At 39.8% G+C, this 26,578-nt stretch overlaps 1 protein-coding gene and 1 pseudogene across 2 annotated transcripts; one reads left to right on the forward strand and one right to left on the reverse strand.

Annotated features, from left to right (window-relative positions):
- The first annotated feature begins 19 nt into the window (after positions 1 to 19).
- LOC111327881 (gem-associated protein 5) lies at positions 20 to 25,814 on the forward strand. The gene is made up of 27 exons (XM_088732821.1): positions 20 to 342; positions 719 to 773; positions 2,377 to 2,503; positions 3,389 to 3,528; positions 4,798 to 5,032; positions 5,791 to 5,935; positions 7,201 to 7,413; positions 7,795 to 7,880; positions 8,458 to 8,531; positions 9,688 to 9,815; positions 10,062 to 10,135; positions 11,037 to 11,164; positions 12,083 to 12,163; positions 12,741 to 12,889; positions 13,757 to 13,931; positions 14,547 to 15,017; positions 15,495 to 15,629; positions 16,122 to 16,247; positions 16,325 to 16,462; positions 16,726 to 16,873; positions 19,936 to 20,055; positions 20,146 to 20,230; positions 20,751 to 20,876; positions 21,697 to 21,847; positions 22,487 to 22,680; positions 23,203 to 24,483; positions 25,356 to 25,814. The coding sequence occupies exons 1-27, from the start codon at positions 34 to 36 to the stop codon at positions 25,554 to 25,556; spliced, it is 5,295 nt and encodes a 1,764-aa protein (XP_088588947.1). The 5' UTR covers positions 20 to 33; the 3' UTR covers positions 25,557 to 25,814.
- LOC148724061 (caveolin-1-like) lies at positions 17,376 to 19,568 on the reverse strand (annotated as a pseudogene). The gene is made up of 2 exons (XR_015991585.1): positions 18,859 to 19,568; positions 17,376 to 17,854 (listed from the first exon to the last, which is right to left on the reverse strand). The product of XR_015991585.1 is annotated as a caveolin-1-like (transcript).
- Positions 25,815 to 26,578: the final 764 nt, after the last annotated feature.

Here is a 26,578-nt window from a genome sequence, read left to right on the forward strand (position 1 = left end):
TCTTTGCAACATTTTCGCGGTTTCTTTTCCAACATGGAGGACGATGCATCGAGGTTCATTCTTCTCGCATCACCCAACTGGTATTGTAGTGCTGTGGCAGACTGTAGTCTGAAAAATGTATATGCGTTCGGTGCTAGAAACTGCGTCTATCTTTTGGACGTCTGCTCGGTGTCGCCTGTTTTTGAGGGCCAACTTGCGGGCCATGTGGAGCGTGTGACAAGTGTGTGTTTTTCCAAACACAAGCTTCACGCGAGTTTTCTTGCAAGCGGCTCGGACGATAAATCGGTAAAAATTTGGGACGTAGAGACAAAGCTTGCACTAATGGAGCATAAGGCCCACGATGTAAGGACATTTTTTCTCGAAAAAAAATTATTTTCTAAAATTAAAATTATTTTAATTAATTTATATATTATATCCATGTACAGTTGACTCGATTTACTTCTGTCAATAACAGTTGAATTTATTTTTAAACTCTCCTTCGCTTCTGTTTTGTTTTTCCTGACATAGCCTGAGTTTCAGAACAAACCAAATTATAACTGGAAATGCTGTAAAAGCTGTGTTTGTTGTGCAAACAAGTCTCATTCTGAGCACTTTGTGAATTTAGGTCAATATTTATATTCATTTTATTTATTTATTTTATTTATTCAGCTAATTATTTTCACTTCTAGGTATGCATCCTTAATCTAGTTGATGATGATATCAAGTATTTTTTTTTCAGGCAAAAGTGACGTGCCTTACCTGGTCTCCTGTGATTACAGATCTTGTCATCTCGGGTAACAGAATCCTGTATTTATAAAATGTTAAGGAATTATCGGGATGGAAATCATCCACAGCGATTGGTAACTTTGCTGTATAACCAGAACCCCCCCCCCCCTCCCCTTCCCTGCAGAATAGGCATGATCTTGGTGAGCAAATGCTCAGAAATGTCTTGATGAAAATTATTGCTGCCATCTTTGATATATCTCAGCAGCAGAAGAAAGGAGAAAGAAGGTTAAGGGAGAGGAATAGGCATCCCACACCCTCCCCCCCTTCTCCCCCACTCTACACTCAAACAATGGCTGGCTTGATGAATGATTACAAGCCTGTAATGTTATCTTGTCGTGATAAGATGTTTGCACTGAAGGCTACAAACAGAGTTGTTAACACTGCTCTAGTATGTGTGATCATATCTTTATTGTGAGGAGGCCAGGATCTCTTTAGATGACCTAATGATATCTTAAAATGCCCCAAGATTTCAGAGGCACTTTAAAAATTAATATGGAAGAAATCTGGAGGAATTTCAACACAATCCCACTCTCTTAAGCATGTTTACTCAAGCCTATTTTTGTTTTGTTTGAAAATGTGTCAGTCAATGCTCAGTAATAGCACACAAGTTTTTTATTAGGAATATAAATTTTGTTCCAGGGCAGGAGCCCATATAAGATCAAAGTTTTGGATTAACAGATAGGAGTCTTACTTGCAAAGAGTGAGAGTTTGCCAGTATACTTGTTGCTTACAAGTAGTTTTTTAAGTGTTATGAATCATTTGAACTTGAACACATTTATGTGTTCTTGAATTATGCACGCAGACTGCCTCCCAGTTAGCTCAATGGATAGAGCGCTGGACTGTTGTGCGGGAGGTCGAGGGTTCAAGCCCCAGCCGGACCAACACTCAAGGTCTTCAGTGCTTTCAATAAGATTTGAAATAGGTGGCTACCTCGGTACAACACCCGCCGGAGAGCGACTTGATTGCGACTTAGCGTGGCGACTGCGACTTGAGCGCGGTGAAATATACCCGGCGACTCGCAACAGAATAGCCGCCGGAGCTCCGGCGGGTGCCAGGTCTTATTGAAAGCACTGGGTCTTAAAATGATTGAGAAGAATATGCTACCTTTCTATAACATCAAGAAATGGTTAGATATTCTAGTCTTCTCGGATAGGGACGAATAAATGGAGGTCCCATCTCCTGCAGGAGGGGTAGGAGATGTTAATTTCCCACGCACAAATTACTGTGTGATGGATGTCCTTCCCTGGGGTGGGATGGGTGGGTTGGGTTTAGGTGAATGAACTTCGTAGGGGACTACATGTCCTATTGTTCTTCCACCTGTACAATGTACAAATCTTTAGAAAAAAAAAGAAAAAGAGAGAGAGTGTAAAATAGCCTATTTGGCCTCATTCTCAAAGAAATTCCTGGTACTTCTCCTTTTGTATGATTACAGGTTTTCAGTCACATGAAAACTAAACCCATTTTCATACAAATATACCAGGCCTTGTATCACTGTTTCCTCTAGCCATATCTTTCTGTATTTGACCCAGTTAGACATGCAATATTTGTGAAGTTCATACTAAAGATACAGTTGAAAATCTGTTTTGAAAGTTTATTTTCCATTTCTTGCAGGTGATGAAAAAGGTCAGATCATTGCATGGAGGTATGCAGAGGGAAATCTGTTTGCAGCTTGTCCTGTCCAAGATCATATATTCTCCATAGCTCTCTCCTATATTTCACAAGGTGAAATAGCCGTTGGGTGAGTTCAAACTGATTCTAGAAAATTTACAGTGTTTTTGTCTCTATCTAGTGTACCATAAGCCAGTTTAGATTTTAAGCAATATTCCCTGTCAAAGTGGCCCTGTACAATTTCATCCTTCACCATTAAACAATGTCCTGTTTTGGACAGTTCCATCCAATTTAATGCAAATATTTTTTCTATGCTCTACAAATCTCTTGTATGGCCAATTTTGGAATATGTGGTACCTGTCTGGTGTCCTTACCTCGTCAAGGACATCCATACTCTTGAGAATGTACAGCGAAGAGCTTCAAGACTTGCTTTAAATCAATGCAAAGGAGACATGTCCTACGAAGACCAATGCAAATTGCTAAAATGGACTACTCTTTCCGACCGTAGAACTTATCTATCTTTAGTTGAGTGTTATAGAATTGTTTTTGGTTTTTACCATTTAGATTTTGGAAACTTTTTTGATTTCGTCACAACTAGATGTACGAGAGCAAATCATCAGTAAAAACTTTACGTCAAACCAGCAAGACTTAATTGTTATAAACATTCGTTTTTCATTAGGATTGTTAAATTATGGAATGAATTACCAAGAAACATAGTGGAAGCTGATAATCTTCAGCATTTTAAATCTCAGCTTAAATTGTACTTAAATATTTAATTATAACTAAGTATTTTATTTTAATTTAGACTTATTTTTTAGGGAGTTTTCACATAGGGATAACCTCTTAACTTCCTTTTCTGGAAGCATATTTTCCCTTTCCTCTTAGTGTATACATAGTCTGCTTCTGGAATAAATAAAGTATGTATGTATGTATTTAGGAAAGTTCTGTCTGTTTTTGCACATTCCATCTGATTTCAGACAGTTCTGTTAAATTTCTGGTTATTATTATCTTGTAGGTATAAGAGTGGTCTGATAGCTGTTTTGAATATTGATGCAAGCAGTGGGAGTTTTTCATTGGTGAACAAACTGCAAGGACATTCCAGTGACATTCAAAGTCTTGCCTGGTGTCCAGCACCCAAGGAACACATTGACTTTGGTAAATTTATTTGATTTACTTGATTTACTCACTTTCACCAGAGTGTGGTGAGGGTCGCACAACAGAGCGAGGCTCCTTATTAAGTGCGCCCTGTATCCCACCCATCCCACCCCAGGGGAGGACATCCATCACACAGTAATCTCGTGTGTGGGAAATTAACGTCTCCTACCCCAACCCTGCAGGAGACGGGACCTCCATTTATTCGTCCCTATCCGAGAAGACCAGAATATCTAACCATTTCTTGATGTTATAGAAAGGTAGCAAATTCTTCTCAATTATTTTTAAGACCCTGAGTGTTGTCCGGCTGGGGCTCGAACCCTCGACCTCCCGCACAACAGTCCAGCGCTCTATCCATTTGAGCAAACCGGGAAGGCGGTTCAAAGCTAACTGGGAGCCGGTATAAAACCATAATAGATATATTTATGGGGTAGGGTAAAGTCTGTTTGCTGGTCCATTGCAGGAGTACCCCCCAGTATTAAATTCAATGGTACCCATTTAATCGCCTGGGTGAAGAGAGGCACTGTGAGATTAAAGTTTCTTGCCTACGAACACAATGCAATGTCCACAGTCAGGGCTAGAACCAGGACCACTTGATCTGGAGTCGAGCGCACTAACCATGAGGCTACCACACCTCCCTCACTATATTATGCAGACCAATAGGGGGAAGGGAGGGGAAGTGGTCTTCCTACTTGTTCATCATTTCACATGTAATGGGTTGCCCAGCAGTTGCAAGTTAATAGATAATAATAATGATAATAATAATTTAATATTTATATTGTGCAAATGAACATGTGGATATCATCAAATGCGCATCACAACACTTTTCGGGAGACTTTGGCTGGACTGCATCAGCAGTTTACAAGCAATCGAAGGAAACTTATTTGAAGATGCCCCCTCCCCTCCCAATTCCCAGTAAATAGGCCAGACCACAACACAGTAATCTTGTGAGTGGGTTCTTTAACATCCCCTGCCTAACTAAATTAACCAATGAATAGATGCAGGTGATGAGACCTATGATTTATTCATCCTTATCCGAGAAGACTAGAATGTCTATCCATTTCTTGTTATTATAGAAAGGTAGTGCATTCTCCTCAGTTATTTTAAGACCTTGAGTGTGGGTCCGGCCCGGGCTTGAACCATCGACCTCGACCTCCCTCACAACAGTCCAGCACTCTGACCAATTGAGCTAACTGGGATTTGACATTTTTACAAAAGAGATTTACTAATCAGATTTGATTAGAGGCTTGCTAAGAGGTGCATTATTTTTAGGTCCCATACAAGACAAAGTTTCAGCTGCTGAAGGACACTTGTTAGTATCAGGTTCAAGGGATCAGACAGTCAGATTATGGAATGCAGCACAAGGCAAAGTTCTGTCCATTAAACAGCTGCCTAAAAGATCATCACGAAAGGAAAAGCATGATTCTTATGGCCCCAGGGACAGATTGTGGGTCAGTGTCTGCTGGCCTGCGGCATCTCCGGGTCATGTTATTTCTAGCAGTCATGGGTAAGTTAGAGTGCAGAGTCAGGGAGCTTATAAGAGGTAAATCCTTTGAAAAGAGGAAAATTTGATGCAGGTGATAGTCATGCGATAGAAATTGGAAACATATAGCAAAAAATATGAGCCACGGTCAACGTGCATGGTTTTGTCCTGTATTCCTGGTATTCAGATTATTGGTCTGTTAAAAGTTTTGAGAGATATGAGTAGACTTGACTTTAGCAGCTGTAAATAATTTTGTTATTATGCAAAAATTTTGAATCCTATTTCTGAAACTTACATCCTATTTGTCTGTGTGGCCTAACATCTTGTAGTAAACTAATTTCAAATTAATGACTGCTCATCACTTCACAGGTTTACTAGATAAATGTACCAACAAAATTACCAGCCTCCAGTTACAGTGTAGCTTGTTAATAGCTCAGTTGCTAGAACAACTATGCTGGTATTGCAGAGGTCATGGGTTCAAATCCTGTTCAGGCTTGATTTTTTTTCAAGCCCTTATTTTCACTACTGCTAAAGTAGTGTTCATAACTACATAACTGTTCTATCTTCAGTCTGTTGCCAGGAATTCGACCAAATACTTCTTCCTGGGTTGAAATGCATTTAGTTTTCAATAATTCATGTGAAAATAATGCAAAAATGATTGGTCTAAAACTGGATGTAATCAACAGTCGCAAGTTATTTCCCAGGGACAAAGTATTCTTGAATTAAACAATTCACAATATTTTTATCATCCCTTAATTTATTTTACATAATCTGGTGCATAGTGGCGAACTTTTGTTGTGGGATCTCAGCAAGAATGAAGGGAAGGGTCAATGTCAGACGTTTGGCGTGGGCCATTCAAGAATAGTGTTCAATATCAGCTGTGACATTGCTGGTACAAGAGTGCTGACTGCCTCTATGGACAGACAGGTACTTATTCTATATCACTAGTGATATAGAATATTCTTCGTCTTTTATCATAAATGCAAGTTTTTAGGCTGAACATGACAAAGGATGTACAAAGCTTTAGAACAAGCGTTATCTTTATTATTATTATTATTATTATTATTATTATTATTATTATTATTATCAATATATCTGACACTGACATTACATCGGAAAGTGCGCAAGCCAGAATTTAAGTAGTCAATTTTTTAGTATGTAGCTTAGTTTACTGAACTTTTAATTTTTTTTTAAGAGAACTGCTTTTTGTGAAATATTTTTAAGGAAAAATCTATTATTAATATTAAGTTAATACCGAAGAGATTCAAAACTTTTCTCTCAGTTAGAGACTTTTTAAACTTGTTTTGTAATATTTATACCTTAATTGTGATCATCATTATAATTATTATAAGAAGTGTGTATCCATGAGCTTTTTCTGGGATTTTTACTGGACATTTTGACGCATTTGTTTTTGATTTTTAAGCATTTCATCATAATTTTTGTAAATACTTTTAGTGATTACAGTGAATAAAAGTTATATTAAAAAAAAAAAATTATTATTATCATTATTATTATTATTATTATTATCATTATTATTATTGTTATTATTTTTTATTGTTGACATTGTTATTATTATTAATATTATTGTTATTATTGTAAGGTTTTTGCATTTTTAGACGAGTGGAAGTAAAAGTGAGGCGAAGGCGAAGTACGAGTGACACGCGTGAGGAGCAGGGAGGAAACATAATTGAGCCCCTCGTCCTCTACGCCCGCCTCGTGTTTATCGCTGTTAACCTAGCAAAAGCAAAAACAAAATTACGTCTTTTCTGCTGTCCAGTGTACATCTACCTATTTCTTCCTTGCCAGTGGGGTGTTAAAGTTATAAAACTCAACGGGTGCGAGTTCCCAACTGCGTGTGCATACGACTGTTTTCTACTCGTCTCGCGGCCAGCGTGTGACGCCTTCATCATGGATGGTAGAAAGGAGAAATGTACGATGTACAACAAATTGATAATTTAACCAAATCCGCAGAAACCACTGGTGCATTGGACATGGTGCCGATCTTTAGACTAACACGTTGTTCATAGTTGTCAAACATAGTTCGGTTCCTCTTTAAAACTTACAGAGATTAAAAGTCATAATCACAGCCCAGTTTGTTCCTCATCAAAGCGAAAAAAAAAATGAAAAACCGTAGCAATTATCTCAAGGCCACACTAATTTTTCCTTTTTCCTTGCCTTCCATTATACCTCAGATTGTTATTTGGGATTCTCAACTCTTACGAAGCTTGCAAACCCTCCCCACCCTTGGTGGCTTTGCATATTCGCTGGGCATCTCCCCCCTGGATCCCGGTACGGTAGGGATAGGAGTAGGGGACAACATGCTTCGAGTTTGGCAAACAAGCTCATCTGCTGGACCATACGAAGCTTTGACTCTTTGGCAAGGGATCAAATCTAAAGTGATGGTGGTGAGTATTGTCCAGCGAAACCCTATTGGTCAATTTTATGCCTGGTTCTTACCGCATCTCTTCAGTATCTAGAACTTGAGTAAGGTCAGGTCTCAAGGGGGGATGTTTATCCCAGGGCTCTTTACCGCTGGTTCGTCATAGGTAATGCTGCCGCCCCAAACGCTTTATTAGGTTTTCTAAGCGGCTCGCCAGTATTCATATTTACCCCCTGGGAGGAGAGGGAAATTGTGAAATTACAGAGGTAGATGCAACACCGCAATGCCATGGCGCGGCTAAGGCTCAAACCCAGACCTCACCGTCCAGAATCCAGCCCCCTAACGGCCAGACCGCCGTTGTGAGAAAGACATTCACTGAACAGATGTAATTTCCGTATTTTTGCAGGTTAAATGGCATCCAAGCAAGGAAGGCTTGCTAGCATTTGGAGCAGATGATGGACAAGTTGGGGTTTATAATATCATTTCTAAAAGGTGCATGTACATGTTGATAATTGTCCACGGGTATTCAAAATTTGTTTTTCTTTGTACTGATCTCTTCCTGCACGCTAATTAATCTACTTACTCTTAAATCAGGCGAAACTCAAAATTAGAGTCCTTTTCTCCCTCCAAGAAGGGATTCCTCGGAGCAAACATAGCACGGGGATAGTATTTACTGGGCGGAAAAATACATTAGTAACTGGACACTGGTCATTAGTTTCATTATGACGTACTTAGCTTCTGCTAAGAGTGGTAAGTTCTCGCTCAAGATGTACAGGGAGGAAAGATCTTTCAAACTTTATTAAAAACCAAATTAATCAAGGCAGTTGGCGTGATCTTTCGAACTTTGAGCCTAGACGTTCATAAATTTGAGTGAAAAATCAGTAAAAAAATCGTTCAATTTCCATTTACCGTAACTCGCTGTATTAAGGTTCAGATCACTAGTTTTTCTTTATTTTTATTTTTCTTTTTACTCCAGAACACACCATACACCAGATGGGAACCAATTAAAACCTTTTATTCGATTACAATTATCTTAATCTTTTCTTTATCTTCCTTCGATTTTCCTCAGGTTAGACAGCTCTTCAACATACCATAAAAGGACGGTGTATTCTCTGTCGTGGGGCCCTCCCTGCCCCATGGAAGGTATCTTTGTTTTTATATGTTTATCTTAATATATATATATCTTATTAGACGTTTTGTTGTGTAGTATCGCTGAGTATTTTTACGAGTTGTGCCGTATTTTGACGAGCCCGTAGGGCGAGTCAAAATACAAATAACGAGTAAAAATACTCAGCGATACTACACAACAAAACGTCTAATAAGTTATTTATTATCCAACACGCCAAACTGTTATTGCAGTGCGGGCGAATTTCGCGGATGTTTATTTACGGGGAGTGCGTCACAGAAGTATTGCAAGCGGAACGGAATTGGCGCGTTGTTGTGCTGCTGTTTCAATTTTCTTCATTAAATGAAGACATTTTCTGGTCGTCAAGCTGTTTTTCTTCGTTCGATTCATCTAATGAACTTGGATCTATATTTGCCAGCCATTCTGACTCTTCGTCGTCGGAAATATGATTCAAATTGTCCGCCATTTTTTTTTTTTTTTTCGTAACTACAATCCAATTCTTCGCTTGCGCGATGCAAGAAAACCTGTTTAACCGGTGCTACAATAGACGAGTACAAATATCGCGTGATATTTGTACTCGTCTATGGCGTTATTTGTGCTCGTCTAGGTGTAGTTGGATAATAAATTATCATATTTTTATAGGTTCCACGCTCCTCACAAAAGTTTAGAAACTTCCATTAGTCGACGACTCTGCTCAAAATTTATATTCATTTTTGAAAAGGACCCTTTCGACTTCATAGGGTTAGGTTAGGGTTACAGTTTACAGTCTACAGGATCCTTGTCATCAATGAACCTTCTATGTTGCTTGGCCCACCAATCTGTGGTTAAAAGCCTTACGGGGAAGTAAGATTTTTGTTTTGTCACTTGCTTCTTACAAGAGCCTCTCGTCGTTTTTTAACGGGACACATATTGACTCTGCTGGTGTTCAGTTGTTGTAAACTGGTAAGACAAGAAACAAACTTCAGCTGCATTATACTGTGTGGTTCCATAAAATTCTCCTTGAGTTTCAATAAGCAAAAATTATTCTACTGGAATTTTCTGAAATATTTGCGCTGGAGTAAAGGTTTGGATATATTCCGGACCGATTTCTGCGTAGATAAGTGAAGAGCAAGCATGCTGTCTGGGTTCAATGTAATTTGAATATTTTTTTTCTCTTTTCTGTTTCTTTCGTAGGTGATGGTTGTACTCTTAACCTGTACAGCTGCTCTGGAGATGGAAGCGTACTTGAACACAAAACGGGACATTTTATGGATGATGCAGTGGATGTGAATGCTGTAATACTAAAAACAAATAACCTCAAGGTATACGTGGGTTGAAAAATTTTACTGGCTCTTCTGTTAGAGATTAAATTATAAAACAAGCAAACCACGGCTTCAAAGGTTCGTTTTCCTTTTGACTTTGATGCCAAATGAACGATGTTGGACTTGTGGCCTTGATTGTCAAACCAAAGAGATAAGCACGTCGGAATGGATGTCTGTCTTTGTACTGTAATGCCTTTCATTCTGGTGAAACTAGTGTTGCTCAGTCGTTTGTTTGTTTGTTTACAGCACAAGCCGTTTGGTCGAACGGATGTTTCATGGAACCCAGATGGTTCCGTGTTGGCTTTGGGAAATGAAGATGGGTGAGTCATACGTGAATGAGTTAACCTTAAAAAACGCTTGGAAAGAGTACCATACGACCCCATACCTTAATTATGCATTCCACTTCTTTGTTTTTCACGACAAAACTTTAAAAACAAAGTCTACTAGTCTGAATGCATAATTAATGTATGGGGTTATATGGTACTCATGCCAAACGCTTAAATTGAAGCTGATGTTGATGCAGATGCAGATGCTGATGCTATTCTTGTTCCTGATTCTGATAATAAAAGAAAAAAAAAATTAAAATAAATACGTAAACTGAAGCTCCCCCTTAGGGGGCTTTTCAGCCACAATGTAGACTAAGTGCTTAAAAATCCCCACCGGCAGGAGGCAGACCAGTGGGCTATTTACAGAGCGCAGCCGAGCAGTTGAACTAGGGGCAACCTAGAACAAATCCAGTGAGTGGCAGGGTGGAGGACTTGAACCCCGGACACCGGATTACAAGCCCAGCACCCTAACCACTCGACCACGCCGCATTCGTAATGATTTGATCCTAATCCTGATAAATCCGCAAAGATAAATTTATTTCTTTTAGCACCATTTCCATTAATTGCTCTTGGTACTTGATATAAAAATACGTTGTACAGTACTTATTTCAAGATTGTAAGAAATGTACAACTTTTTTTAGAGACATGTTTCGGCATGCTTATGCCATCTTCAATCAATGAGTAACTGAACGTGAAAAGGATGAAAATTAAAAAATGTTAATACAATTAAAATGCAACTCAAAATAACAATCGCAACACATCTGAAAATGAAAGCCTTAAATCAAATGCGTCCCTCAATAGGTTAGCCTTAAGATTAGGCATGTCGTTATCATTATCACTATTGTAATTTTTATTGGTAGTGCCATTATCATCATCATTATCATTTACTTTTCAGTTCGATTGAAGTGTATGTTCCACCGGACTTGATACAAGTTGGAATGATTATCACGCACAAAAAGAGCATCACTACTCTTGTGTGGCATCATGGATACGGCGAACTAACTGCAGGAGTAAATGGCAAAGGTAAACAGTAGTCTTCATTGTTATGCTAACGTATCTTGTAGGGGAAGTCTGACGAGAACTTTTGCATATCTATCGATGCTCATTCTAGTTTATGTCAGACTGTGATGTTAATTGCATTACCCATTTAGAGAGGGATATATAAGTTTTGCAACTGCTGTTTCTTTAAACTGATGAGGAATTGTTTTTATGTCTGCATTGTGCGACCCTTTTTTGCATTTTTATGGACCGAGATAAAGTCCAGTTCCATAAAAATGCGAAAAAAGAACGAGGCTAATATCCAGCCATCTTGACCGAACAAGCTTGGCTAATAAATCAGTTATTATATTGCAAAAGATTTCGCTTTATTAAGAATTAAGAATGACTTATTTACTTCGAGAGCCGGCAAAGAAAGCCAACTGTGTTTGTAGCACAACAAACTCACGGGAGTCGCTTCTGTTTTCTTTGTTTCATGACTGAACAAGCTTGGTTAATAAATGAGTTATTATATTGCAAAAAGATTTCGCTTTATTAAGAATTAAGAATGGCTTGTTTGCTTCGGGAGCCGGGAAAGAAAGCCAACTGTGTTTGTAGCACAACGAACTCACGAAGGTCGCTTCTGTTTTCTTCATTTTGACCATCTTCTGCCGCTTTTTGCGTTTCCATCGCCGACATTATCCAAGAATTACGAACGTAGTTCTAATTCAATTGTTTTCATGCGCGGAAGCGAGGCGAGCAATCCCGAGCGGGCAAGGTGGACAAATCAGAACACAGCATTCGCTTCATCTTGCGCGCGTGCACTGCGAGCGATATAATAAAAACTTTTAAGTTGGAAGCTATTATGTGGACAATATCACACCAAATTTTCCCAACGTATTTAAAGGGAAATATATGGCACCCAAAGGGAGAATTTCGAACAAGATCGTGTTTGTTTCTTTCCAGGTAGTGCTAGTTGCAAGTATTGGCTGGCGTCAGGATCTAACGAGTCCAGTATTCATATCCATGACCTCAGCAACATGTTGAGTATGTCGCGGTTGCTTTGTTTATAGTGAAAAATTACATGGTCTGTTAGGTGTCTCAGCTCACACGCTGTTTCGTGATCAAATTATATTCCCTCTTTTCTAAAGCATTTCAACTAAAGACATAAAAAAGATGCAGCATTTTTGCCTTGTGGTGTAACGTAGTCATACTTTTAGGTTTAGGTATGGACCTATGATTCACTCACTCCATTCTGATTTTGATAGACAACTAATTTATGCATTTATGTAAATTAGACGCGTTATCCGCAACCTCCCCTCTCCTATTATCCCTTCCCCTCCCCCAAAGTCGTCCTTTTGTCATATTTGGGGGGTGGGACTAACGCGGAAATTTTTGCTCGAGTACATGGAGATATCAACATTATTCAAAATGGCGTCCGTCGTGTCGGGCCGTACACCAGAATTATCAAGGTGGTTTTTCCTTCCTGTCGCTCCATCTTTGATCTAACTACACCTCTGTAGACCTCGCAAGGAAGAGGAAATACGTAAAATAATACTTTATTGGAGAGAAAAGACAAACCCTCGACTCGTTTACTCTTGACGTCTGAAATTTCTTCCTACAGGTGATTTGTCCAAGTCGGCAGCCCACTCGGCTCCCGTTACCGAATGTTTTCGTAAGCTGTCAGGTCATTCGGGAAGAATCACTGATTTGAATTGGAATCCGCATCAGTCGGAACTACTTCTTTCTTCCTCGTATGATGGAACCGCACAGGTAAATGAAACCTGTGATCAGGTCCGTTTTAAAGAGCAGGCTGGGTGCTACCGCTTAGTCCGAAAGATATTTTTCTCCCTTGGCTGGTCTTAATGTAAAGCACACAAATTCGCTACTTTCGCAGGACCCATAATGTTTTGCGCCTTGGGGGGTAACTTGGACTTCAGTGGGCGCCATCTTGGATTCTCGTCGGACGAACTGGTTGTTGACATGTTCTAAAATGGATAAAAGTGACTTGTTGTGCCGATGGTTGCTCGAAGTCTTTTTTTAAATTTATTTATAAGTATGTCCATACACTCTGTGCAATGATCAAAACCGACTGGTTCTACATATGCAAATTATTTATGCTTTAGTGTAGAAAATATCGATATGTCGTCACGGGAGTCAATATTTCTTTTTCTCTGCTCGTCGTTAACCAACATTTTGAACGATCTTTGTGCTACTCAGGTAACGTTAATATCAATGTTGCTGAAAACTTTTATCCACGTCAGTGTCTGAGCGACTGCTCACCCACCCCTCCCTTAACACAACGTTAACCCTACCTTGTTATCAATTGACGGTTGTTGGGTTAGGGAAGGGGTAGGTGCACAGTTGCTCAGATACTGATAGTGATTCGCAAACTTTTGAGTAACTGCTCGCTTACCCCTCCCTTAACACAACATTAACCCTACCCTGTTGTCAGTAAACTGTTGTTGGGTTAGGGGACGGGTGGGTGACAAGTTGCTTAGATACTTATATTGGTCCGTAAACTTTTGAAGTTAGTTCGTTGCATCATGTTTTCGATATTTTTGTAATCAAAATATTGTAAATCTTTTTTTTTTTGTTTTTATCTTCCCAAGTCAGTATTTTTGTACTTCCTGTTCGTAGGTTTGGGATGTAGTTAAAGGAGAAGCTTTGTACAATTTCCGTGGCCATAGCAGTCGTGTGATGTGTGTAGTGTGGAGTTATCTGGATCCCGACTTGGTATACAGCGGAGGAGAGGACGGCACTGTGCGACCTTGGAAACCTTCACTGCAGCAGCATCGGCAACCACCGGTCTCAGGTAGGTGGAGGTGAAAACCATTTGTTAGACGAGGTCTACAGATTCAGCGCACTGCGAAAGGCTGTCACTGATCAGGACTGGCTCGCCGAGACTGAGCAATCCATTTTACAAACGCAAACCCAATTCTGGTAGAGGTGTTGCGGGATAGAAATTTTTCGAAAGCGACCCTTTCTTTGCTGTTTTCATCTGCACCGCCAAAGGGATGTGTTGTTCTTTAACTTTTTGCTTTGCTCCGACGAAGGGCTAACACTCGAAACGTCAGCTTTTGTAATCGTTACGGTGGCCAATTTACCATTTCAACTTTGTTGATATATCCAAATTATTTCGTTACTCCCACCGACGCAGCCCCAAACAGTTTCTTTCGAAACTATCAGCCTTTATTTTTGCTTCTCCGTTCGCCAATGGCCATTTATTTTACATCCCTGCGTTCAAGCGGCGGTATGTTTTGAATTCGCCCAAAATACAACAGAGGCTCGTCATTCCAAATCTCCTGTGACCAGCAAAAGGGGTTCAAGATACCAAGGTTTTTTAACTTCTCATATACATTGCTGGATGATCGTTGTTGTAGAACATGTTGTGGTTAATATCGATCGTTATCACTTGTTTGTCACGCAGATAAGAAAACGAGCCATTCAGCTGGAAAGTCCTCCAAAAGCAAGAAGAACAAGCAGAAAGGCAAAGGGAAAGTTCGCTTAGACAACAAGGAAACTTGGCGACACGAACCAACGTCCAATCTTGAGCAAAATAACACAAATGAAAAACAAGCAGCAGCAGTGAACGTCGGTGATCATTCCAAGGAAGCACAACTTGTCTCAGCCATCCATACTACAGAAGCTAAACCAGAAGTAAACGCAAACGGAAAGGAAGAGGAAACGATCGCTATTTCTGAGATCGAAGTAGCTGAGAAAACAGTACCGGCGATAAAAACAGAGGAAGGGTCAGAGAGCGATTGTAGAACTGAGCCAAAAGAGGAAACAGTGGCGGAGAATGAGTCGTCGACCTTTAACAATACATGCAGTACGGGCGAGGAGATGAAGCCTGATGTTGTTGTGAAACAAGAGAAAGTGATTCCTTTAAGATCTAAGGGTAAGTTAGACGTTATCTGTTTCTTTTTTCTTTTTCGTTTTGATTTAAAAGATGATGCGATTACATTTTCAAATGTTTGTAGTTATACACGATAGTCACAGTCCAACTAATCCAGGAGACTGATTCAGGATTTTTTAGGTCGTGATGAAACTGTCGAAACTGTCAATCGTTCGCTTTGTTTCCCATGACGAGTTTTAAAAACACTTCCTTCAGGTCATTTAAGTATTTATTTGAAGCTCTGTTAACGGATACTTTGGTAAGCGCTTTGCTCCTACGGTAGTTTGGACAAAATACCTTTTGAATACTTCCCAATAAAAGATATGTGCTTGTACACTTCTTTTGCTGTTGCAGACAATTTCTTCGCTTCCCGAAGATGCCCACTTGTTTAAGATTCTACTCAAGTCTTTTTTTTTTTTATTTTTTTCTTCCCTTGCATCTTTGATTAACTCGCATCGTGGTTTTCGTTTGATTTTACAGTTTCCTTAGAAACAACCTCATCTTCCAAGAAAAAGAGGAAAGTCAAATCAATGTTTCCGCTCTCTGCTGTTGCGGACAGCAAATCCAAAACAGTAACGCGAGAGGAGTGCATTGAACTAGCGAAGATTAACTATGGTAGGCAAGACCATCTTTGACTCGTTTTCTGTCCCATACTTGCAGGAGGAAATTTCTTTTTCTATTTTCTTGCTTTTACTTGGTGCACACTTCTTAAATGTAGCGTTTTGTTTAAAGGTTTGAAGTATGGGCTTTACGATAAATTGGTTTTGTCCACCGTTTCCGCCTCAAAAACATTCTGCACTGAAGTTTGAATGACGATGTCCTGTCTTGGTTATTCTTTTGTAGATTTAGCAATACACAAGATTTTTGCAGTGCTTCCCTCCAAAATATAAATTTGTACAGCCTGTAATGTAAATACACCCGGCAATGTAAATTGTCAGTGAATAAATGTCCGGGAAAGCCTTTGAAAGACTAACATCCAGTCTAGACGGATGCTCCTTGCGGCTCCATCCTGCAGAAACGGAAATAAATTCCCTTGAAGTTTGGGTCCCTGTAATCGCCGATTCCAAATCACTGGTGCAAGTTTGTGAAATTGTACTGTTTTAACAGGTCAGGAACAAGGTACACTCAGTTCTGGTAGCTCGTCGCCGCATGGAACAGCTGGATCAGAGGATCTTGTGAACCTCGGGCTGTTTGCTGATAGGCGCAGCGCCTACAGGATGTTTGCTACAGAAGGTATTTATATTTCTTTTGCCAATTTCTTAGGGTTTGTAGATGACGCGGTTCTTGTTTTCCTCGATGTTGTTGTGTAGGTGAACATCACAAAGACGGCGGCAACCTTGACTATCAGTTGGAGCTGGAGATCTGGAAAGGAAATCTTAGCGGAGCGCTGCAGATGGCGACTAACAAGAAACAGCTTACTGACTGGCTTGTGGCTCTCAGTCCTCTAGGTATAGAACTCTTTTTGAAAGTTATATTACCAATTTCCTTCCCTCAGCTTGAGTTTTTCCATACACAACTCGACCAGTTGTACCCTATCATATCAAGCTTTGATTTTCGAAACATTTTTAAAGAAACAGGCAGTCGCCCCAACTAATTTGTTATCTCGTCGAGTAAGCTAACGACATCGCATTAAATAAAAAATGATGATTATGTTATGTCTTACTTTTAAGTCAAATGGATTTGTGATATTGTAGCGAAATTACACTTTTAGGTGGGCGTGACATATGGATGGCTACCACGCGAGCGTTTGCTGACCAGCTAGAATCGCAGGGTCAATATCAGCGCGCTGTTTTGTATTACCTGGCGTGTCATGACACATACAGAGCTATTGACGTGTTCAAGAAACAATACATGTACAGGTAGGTTGGTACAGCACGCGGTGTTAACTGGGATTAGTGCGATTTTATGTGTTGGTACAAACTTTGATGTTTTTGTTATGTTTATCTGTATGTGTGTGTGTGTAGTTTTTTTGTTTCTTTTTTTTTTTTTAATAGTTGCCGAGTATGCGCGGTTTGGGTAGGGCAGTTTACCACTAAAAACTTACAAGGGAATGGGCTGCATTAAGAGAGGATAAGCTCGGAAACTGATCTGATATTTTCAAAGTACTCTCAAAGGTTATTCCTAAGGAGCTATTTTAGAGTTTAGGTATCGAACTCCTGTTAAATATCACGGGTAAATACACCTGACTTGTTGGTTGGATGTCTGCGTCTACTGGCTCGCTCTTCTTTATATATTTTTGAAATTTCCTCATGTCTCTAGTTCGTCTATCGTTTTTTTTTTTTTTTTTTTTTTTTTATCGTTTTGTCCCTGCAACAATCAGTATCTTTTTTGTTGTATCTATTTATTATTATGAACTATTAGTAAATATCCGCGTATTTATTTAGGAAATTCAGTTAATTAGGTAGGGGATAACCGAAGTATAACTGTTACAAGCGATTTGTCCGATGGGCCGCGAAAGGTCTGCATACGAAACTAACAAAACCATTACCGAGTTAACAATTTTCTAAACAGTTTCAGTCTTTTTATGAATTTGAGAAAATATTTTTCCAATTGAGTAAAAACAAGGGTCGCAAAAATTCTTGATACAGTATGCAAAGATCCTGCCAAAGCACTCCAATCTTATCAGCCACGCTCTAACACAAGGCATCACACACCAAATGTACTCGAACCCGAGGCAGGCAAAGTAGCAGCCAAAACAATGCCAGAGGACCCCCAAAGATGAACGTCAATACAAAATAGCAGCAGTTTTTGGTGCACGTGTACGTTCTAGAGGCGCAATCAAACAGGTTCTCGTGAGATTTTAATCCTTCAGGTTCAGCTATCAAATATGGGAAATCCACCTGTGGAAAAATACAGGTGACTCAGCAAAACGAAAGAACGAAAAACTGCACTAACTTCCATACTGAAGCATTGTCATCGCTAGAAAATCCGTGGGATCCGTTGTTTAGTAGAGGTTGTAAACAAAAACAACTTTATTTGTACCCAACATAAAAAATACTGATAAAAATAATGATAAATTGACAAGAATATAAAGGAGTACTAGCTGCCCCAAATAACCATAGGGGCTAGAAAAAAATGCGATTAGTTCTTTTAAAGCTTAGGTAACTCGCTCGAATTGTCATTCCATTGTGCCTATGTGTGAATTTGCTTGATTAGAGTTATCGGATCATTGAAGCTGTTTATGATGATCCGTTGTTTTTTAGACTCGGTAGTTTTGGGATTACTGTAATAACTTCCACGATTTAGCCCTACTCCCCATGCTCCGAAAGCGGTTTTAACACCCATCCCCAAAGCTTAGTGATAAGACTACGTTGTAACGTTATCTTGAGCAGTTTGGTATATTGGCCTCTATGGCAGCTGTCGTTCGAGCTTGACACGGAAGGAGGGAGTTTGTATGGCGTGACATGCGTAAGGTTGCAAAGGCTGGACTTGGTTCAAGGGTGGGTTTTGTTTTTTAGTGAACCCAATTGCATCTCACGGTTTCATCTGACACATCAACAAACAAATCATGTTCGATTTTAGATTCTGCTTCATGATAAAAGTGCCGTTGAATTGCTAAGTAAATATCGAATGACGCAAACTCGTGAATAGACCAAATGCAAAATTCTGTTTTGTAAGAGATTTTATTACAGCTGCAAGACACTGCTTCTCACTTCTCGAGACGCGATTCTCTCCCCTCCCCATACCACCTAATGGAATAGCAGGACTCTGGTCACATACATCCTACTACAATTTGTTTCCATGCCACTTGCGTGTAACTCCAGTATCCTGGCGAATTATCTTAGTTATTTCGGTGGATCTGCAAGTTACTCTAAAAGTAGACTATAAGAAAAAACAAAGTTACCTTTAGATAGGAGTTAATGCCTGATGGGTCACGATTTCCCATGTCTAGGACGATAGGTTCTTGGGATGCTTTGTCAATATCCAACATACTGGCATGAAACGTTTCGATAACCTTTGGCAACTGTCTCTCAGTAACGGATCAAAGACAGTTTGTGAAATATTAATAATGTATAAATGTTTCCGCGTTTAGCTAATTGGTGGTCATTAGTCTCTTTGACCTGACATTTCACTGCTCAAGAACAATTACCAGGATGATTTTGATGCAATTAGCATAGCATGTATCTTGCTATATTGGTTACTTAACACGCAAACAATTTTGGTGGGCTAAGCGTCAACTATCCTTTGTGAAAGATGCCCCCACAGAGTGAGGTTATTGCTACGGGTTTTAAGATACAAATGATTTTTTCAAAATGATAGCGCCTTACGTTCGAAACCTCGAGGTTTCTGAATTTGCCATGGCAGTTTAATAACGACTTTTTGAAAATTTATCATCTTTGAATGAATGACCCGTGAAGTGTTTCATGTGCCCGCCGACATGACACGGTGTTTTTTTCCCCTCATTTTAGGCACTGTTAACTTAGCTCATCATTCAGAGATACATTGTCTTTTTATGGAGCGTGATATAAAAATGCATTAAGGCAGATATTAGCTTTTCCACGGCTTTTTTTTTTTTTTTTACATTTTTCCTATACCTGATCTACATTCTCGTGTTATTTTTGAAAAGCAAACAAAACTGGTAAAATAAATGCAAGTGTCGCATCTTCAGCCAATGAAAGTTACCTATGGACGATTTGCACGCCCCAGGCTGCCGCTTTGTCGCCTCTCTTCAACTGCTCTGAGGAGTATCAAGAGTTTCAATGCTGTCAATTTTTGTTAAGGTCTAGGAACGCAACCAAGAGTTTGGCAACAATTATTTTGCACAGCGGGTTTTTAACTTAGGCGAGTTCTTTTTTACTTGATAAAAACACATAAGATGTGTTACATCTAGTAGTATTCAGAAGGAGGTACTTCATTTGTTAAGAATGGTATGTGAATAGAAACCACGGACCTGTTAGTTTTGAACTTTTATTCTTTTCAGGGAAGCTATTGCATTGGCCAAGGTGCGGCTTTCACCCTTGGACCCGGTCCTTTTCGACTTGTATAGCACTTGGGCCAGGAAACTAGAAACAGACAATGCTTTTGAACAAGCAGCTAAATGGTAAGTTGTTAGCGAACGGAAGTGAAAAGATATGCAACTTGCTATTCAAATTATACAAAAGATAATTAACGGCAAACTATGTGTTTTTAGTTACTTGGCGGTGCATTCATCATCTGATGCTGTAAGGGTGTTGTGTCGTCGTGGCGATCAGCCTTCTCTGAGGACAGCTCTTCAGGTAAATTAGACAGGCCTCTAATATCTAAAAATTAAATATATTGGTTGATTAGTCAACAAACATAGAAATTTATGATATTCCTTAATTATGAATTTACCCTGTCTTGTGCTGATAAAATCGTTTTCACGAACCCCTTTAAGCAATTTGTAAATTAGGCTGGAGCCTAATCCACTGAGGATTTCGTTGGTTTTCCTTTCGTCGCTTTGTGATCGGGCTCCAGAAACTCGAAACTCGACCGATCAGATGTTAAACCAATCGGTTTCCTGCGCTTTAGGCACCAAATTATCTGTCTTTCAACTCTTGAAGTTTTTTTTTGTTATTTTTTAAATGGAATAAATGGTAAAGAAAGACAATAAAATTTTAGACCGTTCGTCAATTAAAGGATTATATTAATCGATTTTCTCGAGCGTGGGATAAGGAAATAATCTGAATCCCCCTCCCTCTTTTTCCTATTGTTTCAAATTAGCGACATCGTTCTTTATTCTACTCAACTGAATCCCTGAATATTTCCTTATTGAAGGTTGCCATACTTTGTGGTGAGTTAGATCTCGTCTCCTCTCTTGCTCCACGACTCATTCACTCCTATTTGCTGTCGTCCGACTGGCGTGGTTGTCATGACGTTCTGAAAGACTGTCCTGGAGTGGAGGTGAGATTGTAAACTAAAAAGGATAAGACCGACCTCATAGCTGTGAAAGGTGTCAGGTAAAAAATTGACAAGTCTTAAATGCGATCCTCGTATATCAAAACTTTCAAAGAAAATAACCGAAGCTATTTTTCTGTCTCCTTTATCTTTTAATAAGGGTTTAAAGGAACTGAGTCTGAAACTGTGCGTCGTTTGAAAATTTCACAAAATTGAAGCTAATTTTTCACGTTCCTTATTTGGAATCAGTGTAAATATTTGTCATTGTAGCTATTCTTGTTCTTTAGATTTTTCTTACATCCCCACAGTACTCTTGATTTTTGTTTACTCCTATTTTTTACTTTCACAGTCGTCTCTTGTTAGCTAGCCCTCTCATTCCCAGGAGTGACAAGAAAGTGACCCCCAAACCTCCCACCCCCCCCCCCCCGTGCCCCCTACAATTTCAAAACATTTTCAAGCATAAAGTGGGTGAGAGAAAAGAAAAATTTCAAGTAGAGAATATTGCTTGGTTCGTCCTCAAATTGTCGAAGGAAAATTGTAAGAAATGTATCGCAAACAGGGAGGAGAATTTCTATGGCAATCTTGGGAGTGAAATAGGCTTGGGTACCAGCCACTGTTCGGAAATATGAGCCCGCGTTCCTCCCCCTCTCTGGGAAGAAGAAAATACCGGACACGAGAGAGCGGCGGAGATCGAGCCTAGGATAAAAAAGGTTGAAACTTAGGCTTGTCTCCTACGACGACGCTTAAATTGACTTAATTACTGGGTTTTTGCACAGTTTACTCTCTAGCTGTTTCTTATTGTCTCGTCTCTCTCTTTTTATTTCAGGCTCATATGTTGAATGTTTGTGTTCACGAGCTTTTGCTAACGACCCTTGCTGAAGAGAAAACAATCCAACTGGATAACGCTCCGGAAGTTGGCACACGTACCGATATAAGTTCTATTCTTAGCAATTGCTCAAGTATCAGTGGACCATGGGGTGGGTGAATTTTGGCTTATTCGAGTGCCTCTCGATTGAATTTCTAAAATCAAAATCAAAGGAATCATTCTTACTATGAGACGACCTGTTTTGGCACATTTACTTAAAAAACTTCCATTTCTTAGTATTTTCTTCACTCCCTTCCCCTTACTTTCCCTCCTCCTCCCTCATCTTCCCTTCCCTTATCTTGTCTCTCCTCATCTTCCCTTCCCTTGCGTTTCCTTCCATTTTCCTTCCTTTCCCTTCCCTTCCCTTCTCTTCTCTTCTCTTTCTTTCTCTTCCCTTTCCTTTCTCTTCCTTCCCTTCCCTTCCCTTCCCATTACTCCCGACCTTTCCCTTGCCTTTCCTTCTTTGTCTTTTTCTCCCTTTCTCTTCACTCTATTCCCACCCCTTCATTTCCTTTTCTTTCTTTCTTTCCTTTTTTCTTTCTCTTTTCTTTCCTATTTTTTTTTTTTTTTTTGAAATAAAATCTTTTTCCATATCCTACACACGCTACCATCGGTCACCTTCGTGTTCGAATGTTCCTAGTGCTTGTCTTTACCAGTACGTTTTCTCAATACTAATCGTCGTCGGAATCATTCATTGTCTTGAAATTCTTTAAATCATTCTCACTCTGAAAACTCCCCACGATTCTTTCAGGTAAATATACCAGTATCCCTTGCGGTTCGTCTTCTTGGATAGCTAATGACCATCCCAGCAAGTGGTTTGTCGTGTGTGTTTTAGAGGCCTGGCACCGATGTGTTGCTTTAAAATCTGGATCACTTACTATTCTTTGTGAGGCAATCAAAACTTATTACGAAACTACTTCTACTGGAGCTGATACCATTCCTGAGGTATTTTGGTACTTGATTTATATTTCTTGATATTTATTAATATCTATTTACATAGCGCTATTTAACTACTCTTCCATAGCGCTTTACAATCAAGTTAAATTTACAAAGCTAAAAAAATTATAAGTAATATATCAAGAGTTATATGCACACTCAATGAATTGGCCATTTCTGATTTCCAGAATTTTGCTCTTTCAAAGTGCGGCCAGGTATTAAATCTCTCCAGTGATTATGTGTTGTATAATTTGTTTTTTAAGAATGAAAAGATATTTTTGCATTGGAGGCCTCTCACTTTCTCTCTTTTCAACAAGAGGCTTCAAGCATCGCAGAAATGTTGCTCGGAGAAAACAGTTTTAAAAATAGGGCTGAGTGCAGAACTTTTCTTAAGAATGTGTTTTAATATTTTGATAAGAGTGAGAAAAAGACATTTTTGTGGCAGCGGCTTAGCCCATGCCCTTTTTTTTTTTTTATCTAAAAGAGGAAATCTCCTTCATCGAGAACTGAATTTAGTATTTTATTGTGCAGGTATTGTCCAGGATCTCCCTAGATATCACCCTTGGGCTGTTGACGGCAATTACCGGAAACCTTCACTGGGCATGCCAGTACTGGTTGCAAGCGCTTTCTCATTGCAACAAGCATTGCCTGTTTGGCTTGCAACGGCAACTGTGTCTTATGTTGCTACCACATGGGAGCGAATCTTTAAACTACTTGCAATATTTGAGCCATGACTTATATACTAGGGGTGGAAATGCTTCTGATGAGTCCCAGAAGGTGGAGGACGTAGAGGAACTGTTTCTGCATTTCGTCGCGTACTACTACAAGGCTGTACTGATTGCAATGTGGTATAGATGTCCCGATATATTGGCTATTTTCACTTGCAATGCCAGTGTAACTGTTGAAAATAAAGATAGCACAGGCAAGGTCGAAAATGGGTTGAATGCCTCAAAGTACGTAGAAGACACGCCTTTGGACCCTTTAAATACGCTGTTGCTGGAATCTACGTCAAATAAGTTCGGGGATTCTTCGATAATTTCCGACTTTAACCGAACCAGTAAAGAAGAAACAGTTACGGAAAGAGGCGCTTGTGGTACTATCAGTAACGTCAGTGGCAGCGAGGTGTGTGAATTGAAGGCACCGGTTCCGTCGGCCATTAATAATCTGACTCGGAAACAAGACTTGATGGCCACTTTAGAAAACTTGAAGACTGTTCTGCTTTCAGAACGCCAGATGAAAATAAACAGTCTTAGAGAGTTACTCACTGAGATCCGTAAAGCGATGTTGCTGAAGAGGTCAAAGCAGCTTTTACAGACGATCTCAGCTAGCAACAGAGTAAGCCAAAAGAAGAAGAAAAATAAAACAGCAAGGGATCATCATACTCTTTCCAGTCAACCGCAAGGCTTTTTGCCAAACTGTGATGGTGATCTAACCAGCGAAACCTCCAGCATGGGAAGTTCAGTAAACTTATCAGAGTGTACACAGATCACATCCAATGAAGAGCACGGTTTTGGTGATACTGTCTCTTCAGAATCGTGGCCGAAGGAGAGTAGGATAGAGCTGAGAAGCGATGGTTTTTTGGGAAGTGCGAGGGATGAGGATGCACCTAGAGACATAGAAGTTAATAAAGAGGATGCAGCGCGTAATGGGCTTGAAGTGATGCAAGCGAGTAAGGCAGCTGCTGGGAAACTCTCAACTTCAGATGGAAAACTTCCAGTCGATTTAAGATACATAACCCGTGAGACGACTCTCGAGTTTCTAATGGAGGAGGAAAAGGAAGCCTTAAACGACCTCGAAGAGCTTGAATATAAGGTTTGTGACTTCGTAATTCCTTGTGTAACTCTTTTGTGCGTCGTTGAGTCTCTTCATAGCTTAGGTGGTTTTACTAATTTGTGGATCACAACGAGAAGAACAATTAGAATATTGAGAACATTGTCAGCGCCGCTCTCGGTTCGTCCTGTAGGAACTCGAGAGGACCAGTCATTAGTTATCACGAGAGGAGGGGGAATGGGGGAGAGAGAGAATGGGGGGGTGGGGGGGAATGGGGAGAGAGGATGGGGGGGGGGGGGAATTACGTGATTTTCAGAGGAACTGAGGGGCACCAGTTGTCGCCAACAGAGTATAAAGGGAGGACTGGAGAAAATTGACCGCCAATAATTTAGCCCTCCTCCCCTCAAGGGCGTAGCCAGGAGGGGTCCTGGGGTGCCCGTGACCCCCCCCTCGGTAGGCCTTCTTTTAAGCAAACAACCTACAATATTCAGGTGGTGAAAATGCCATGACAATATCTTGGCCTGCCCACTATACTCTCACTGCTCATCCCAAAACTGTAACATGAAGTAAAACATGCACGGCGTGGAGGTCGACATGACAATCTGGTGAGTAGCCTCTGTGACCCCCCCCCCCCCCCCTTTGAAAAATCCTGGCTACGCCCTTGCCCCTTCCCCCTCACACTCCCCCTTCACCTCCCCCTTCCCTATAAATGATGGACTGTCCATATAGACAGCTGAAAAGAAGCGCATTGATTGTGTCGAGTTCGGTACGTGTATTTTGTGTTTAAGTCCCGTTATCCAGTTTTTGCATAAAGTATTCTTAGGATAGATAAAGTTTGTGGCACATCCCTGACGATTTTAGTCTGCTAAATATTTAGTTTGTTTTTTGTTGGTTTGTTTATTTGTTTTCTGTAGGATCTTCCATTTCCTTCGCCACTGGAGTCGGCTTTGATAATAGGGCACCTTTGCGCATGTTCAAACGGTCTTCCTATTTATGGCGTTGACCTTCGTGATCTGGGAATTCGTGTTCTTCAATGGGCTCAAAGATTTGCACAGACTTGTACTGATCTTAAGGCAGTCAGGCGGATTGATAGGATGTACAACTCACACAGTTAAGACTATGTGATATTATAGCGCCGATAAAAAAAAAAAAAAAAAAAAACACTTATGAATACGTCCGACCCCAGGTCAAAGTTAGCTAGCAGGTGAGATTGAGCACGTGTCAATCTGCTGAGGCAAAATATAGAAATTACAACCTCTACGCTTTAGCAAGAAAATTGTGTCAATGATTAAAGAGAATTTCTCATGCTTTAGGTTATGTTTTGTTCAGTGTAAGCTTCTGTGAACTTAAAGTTTTTTTTGCTGTTGTGTTAATTGTTTGCGATGAGATTCGAGTCTGGTTTATAATTCTCGTCTGCGTTCTTTTGCTGGTTTTGACCAGAAGAAAGTACTCTATGATTTGAATTGTTAGGCTGGCCCGAAGAAAGTACTGAATGATTAATTTAATTGAACCCAAAGGCAGGGAGGTGAAAAGATCTTACGCGGTTGTTATGGGCGGGTGGGTAACTAGTTAACTCTTGAATCCGTGTCCAAAATCGTTGCGCGTCGTACGATTAAAAACAGGATTATTTAATACCGTTGCTTTATAAAGAGTTAGTCAAGGCAAGGTTAGATTACACCCTCGACCTTTTCAAATCTATAATTTGAATCATGATATCTGTTTAGAAAATGTTTAGAATTTGATGATACACACTAGGTTAGGAACCTCGTGAACCATTTCGAACATATTAAATCCCTTTTTAGGGAAAAAGAGATGTTTTCTTTTGATTAAGTTTTACGCCTCAACAACTTTTTTCGGTCGTTGTCATTGCAATGGAGTGCAACCTTACGTCAGCCTGTGATTTGTTTTTTGTTGTTGTTTTTATTTTTTGGTCTACACGTACACACAGTTAATTCATCGTATCGACCCAGAAAATCATTAAGTTAGGCCGAAAAAATCAGTGCAAGGTTCTATACTTCCGTCATAACAAGCAAAAATTATGTTAACTTAAAAGAAACAGAACACAATTGGTCGCGTCAAAATAAGGTAAGATATTTTTATTTGAACGTGGTTTGTGTCTAAAATAATAAAATTTGTT

This window comes from Stylophora pistillata, chromosome 9, assembly GCF_964205215.1.
Source record: "Stylophora pistillata chromosome 9, jaStyPist1.2, whole genome shotgun sequence".
Taxonomy (NCBI): domain Eukaryota; kingdom Metazoa; phylum Cnidaria; class Anthozoa; order Scleractinia; family Pocilloporidae; genus Stylophora; species Stylophora pistillata.

Coding starts and splice junctions, on each gene's coding strand:
- LOC111327881 (XM_088732821.1), top strand. CDS start 34: ATGGAGGACGATGCATCGAGGTTCATTCTTCTCGCATCACCCAACTGG. Junction 7,414..7,794: donor TCAAATCTAAAGTGATGGTG/GTGAGTATTGTC, acceptor GTATTTTTGCAG/GTTAAATGGCATCCAAGCAA. Junction 20,231..20,750: donor CTCTGAGGACAGCTCTTCAG/GTAAATTAGACA, acceptor TCCTTATTGAAG/GTTGCCATACTTTGTGGTGA.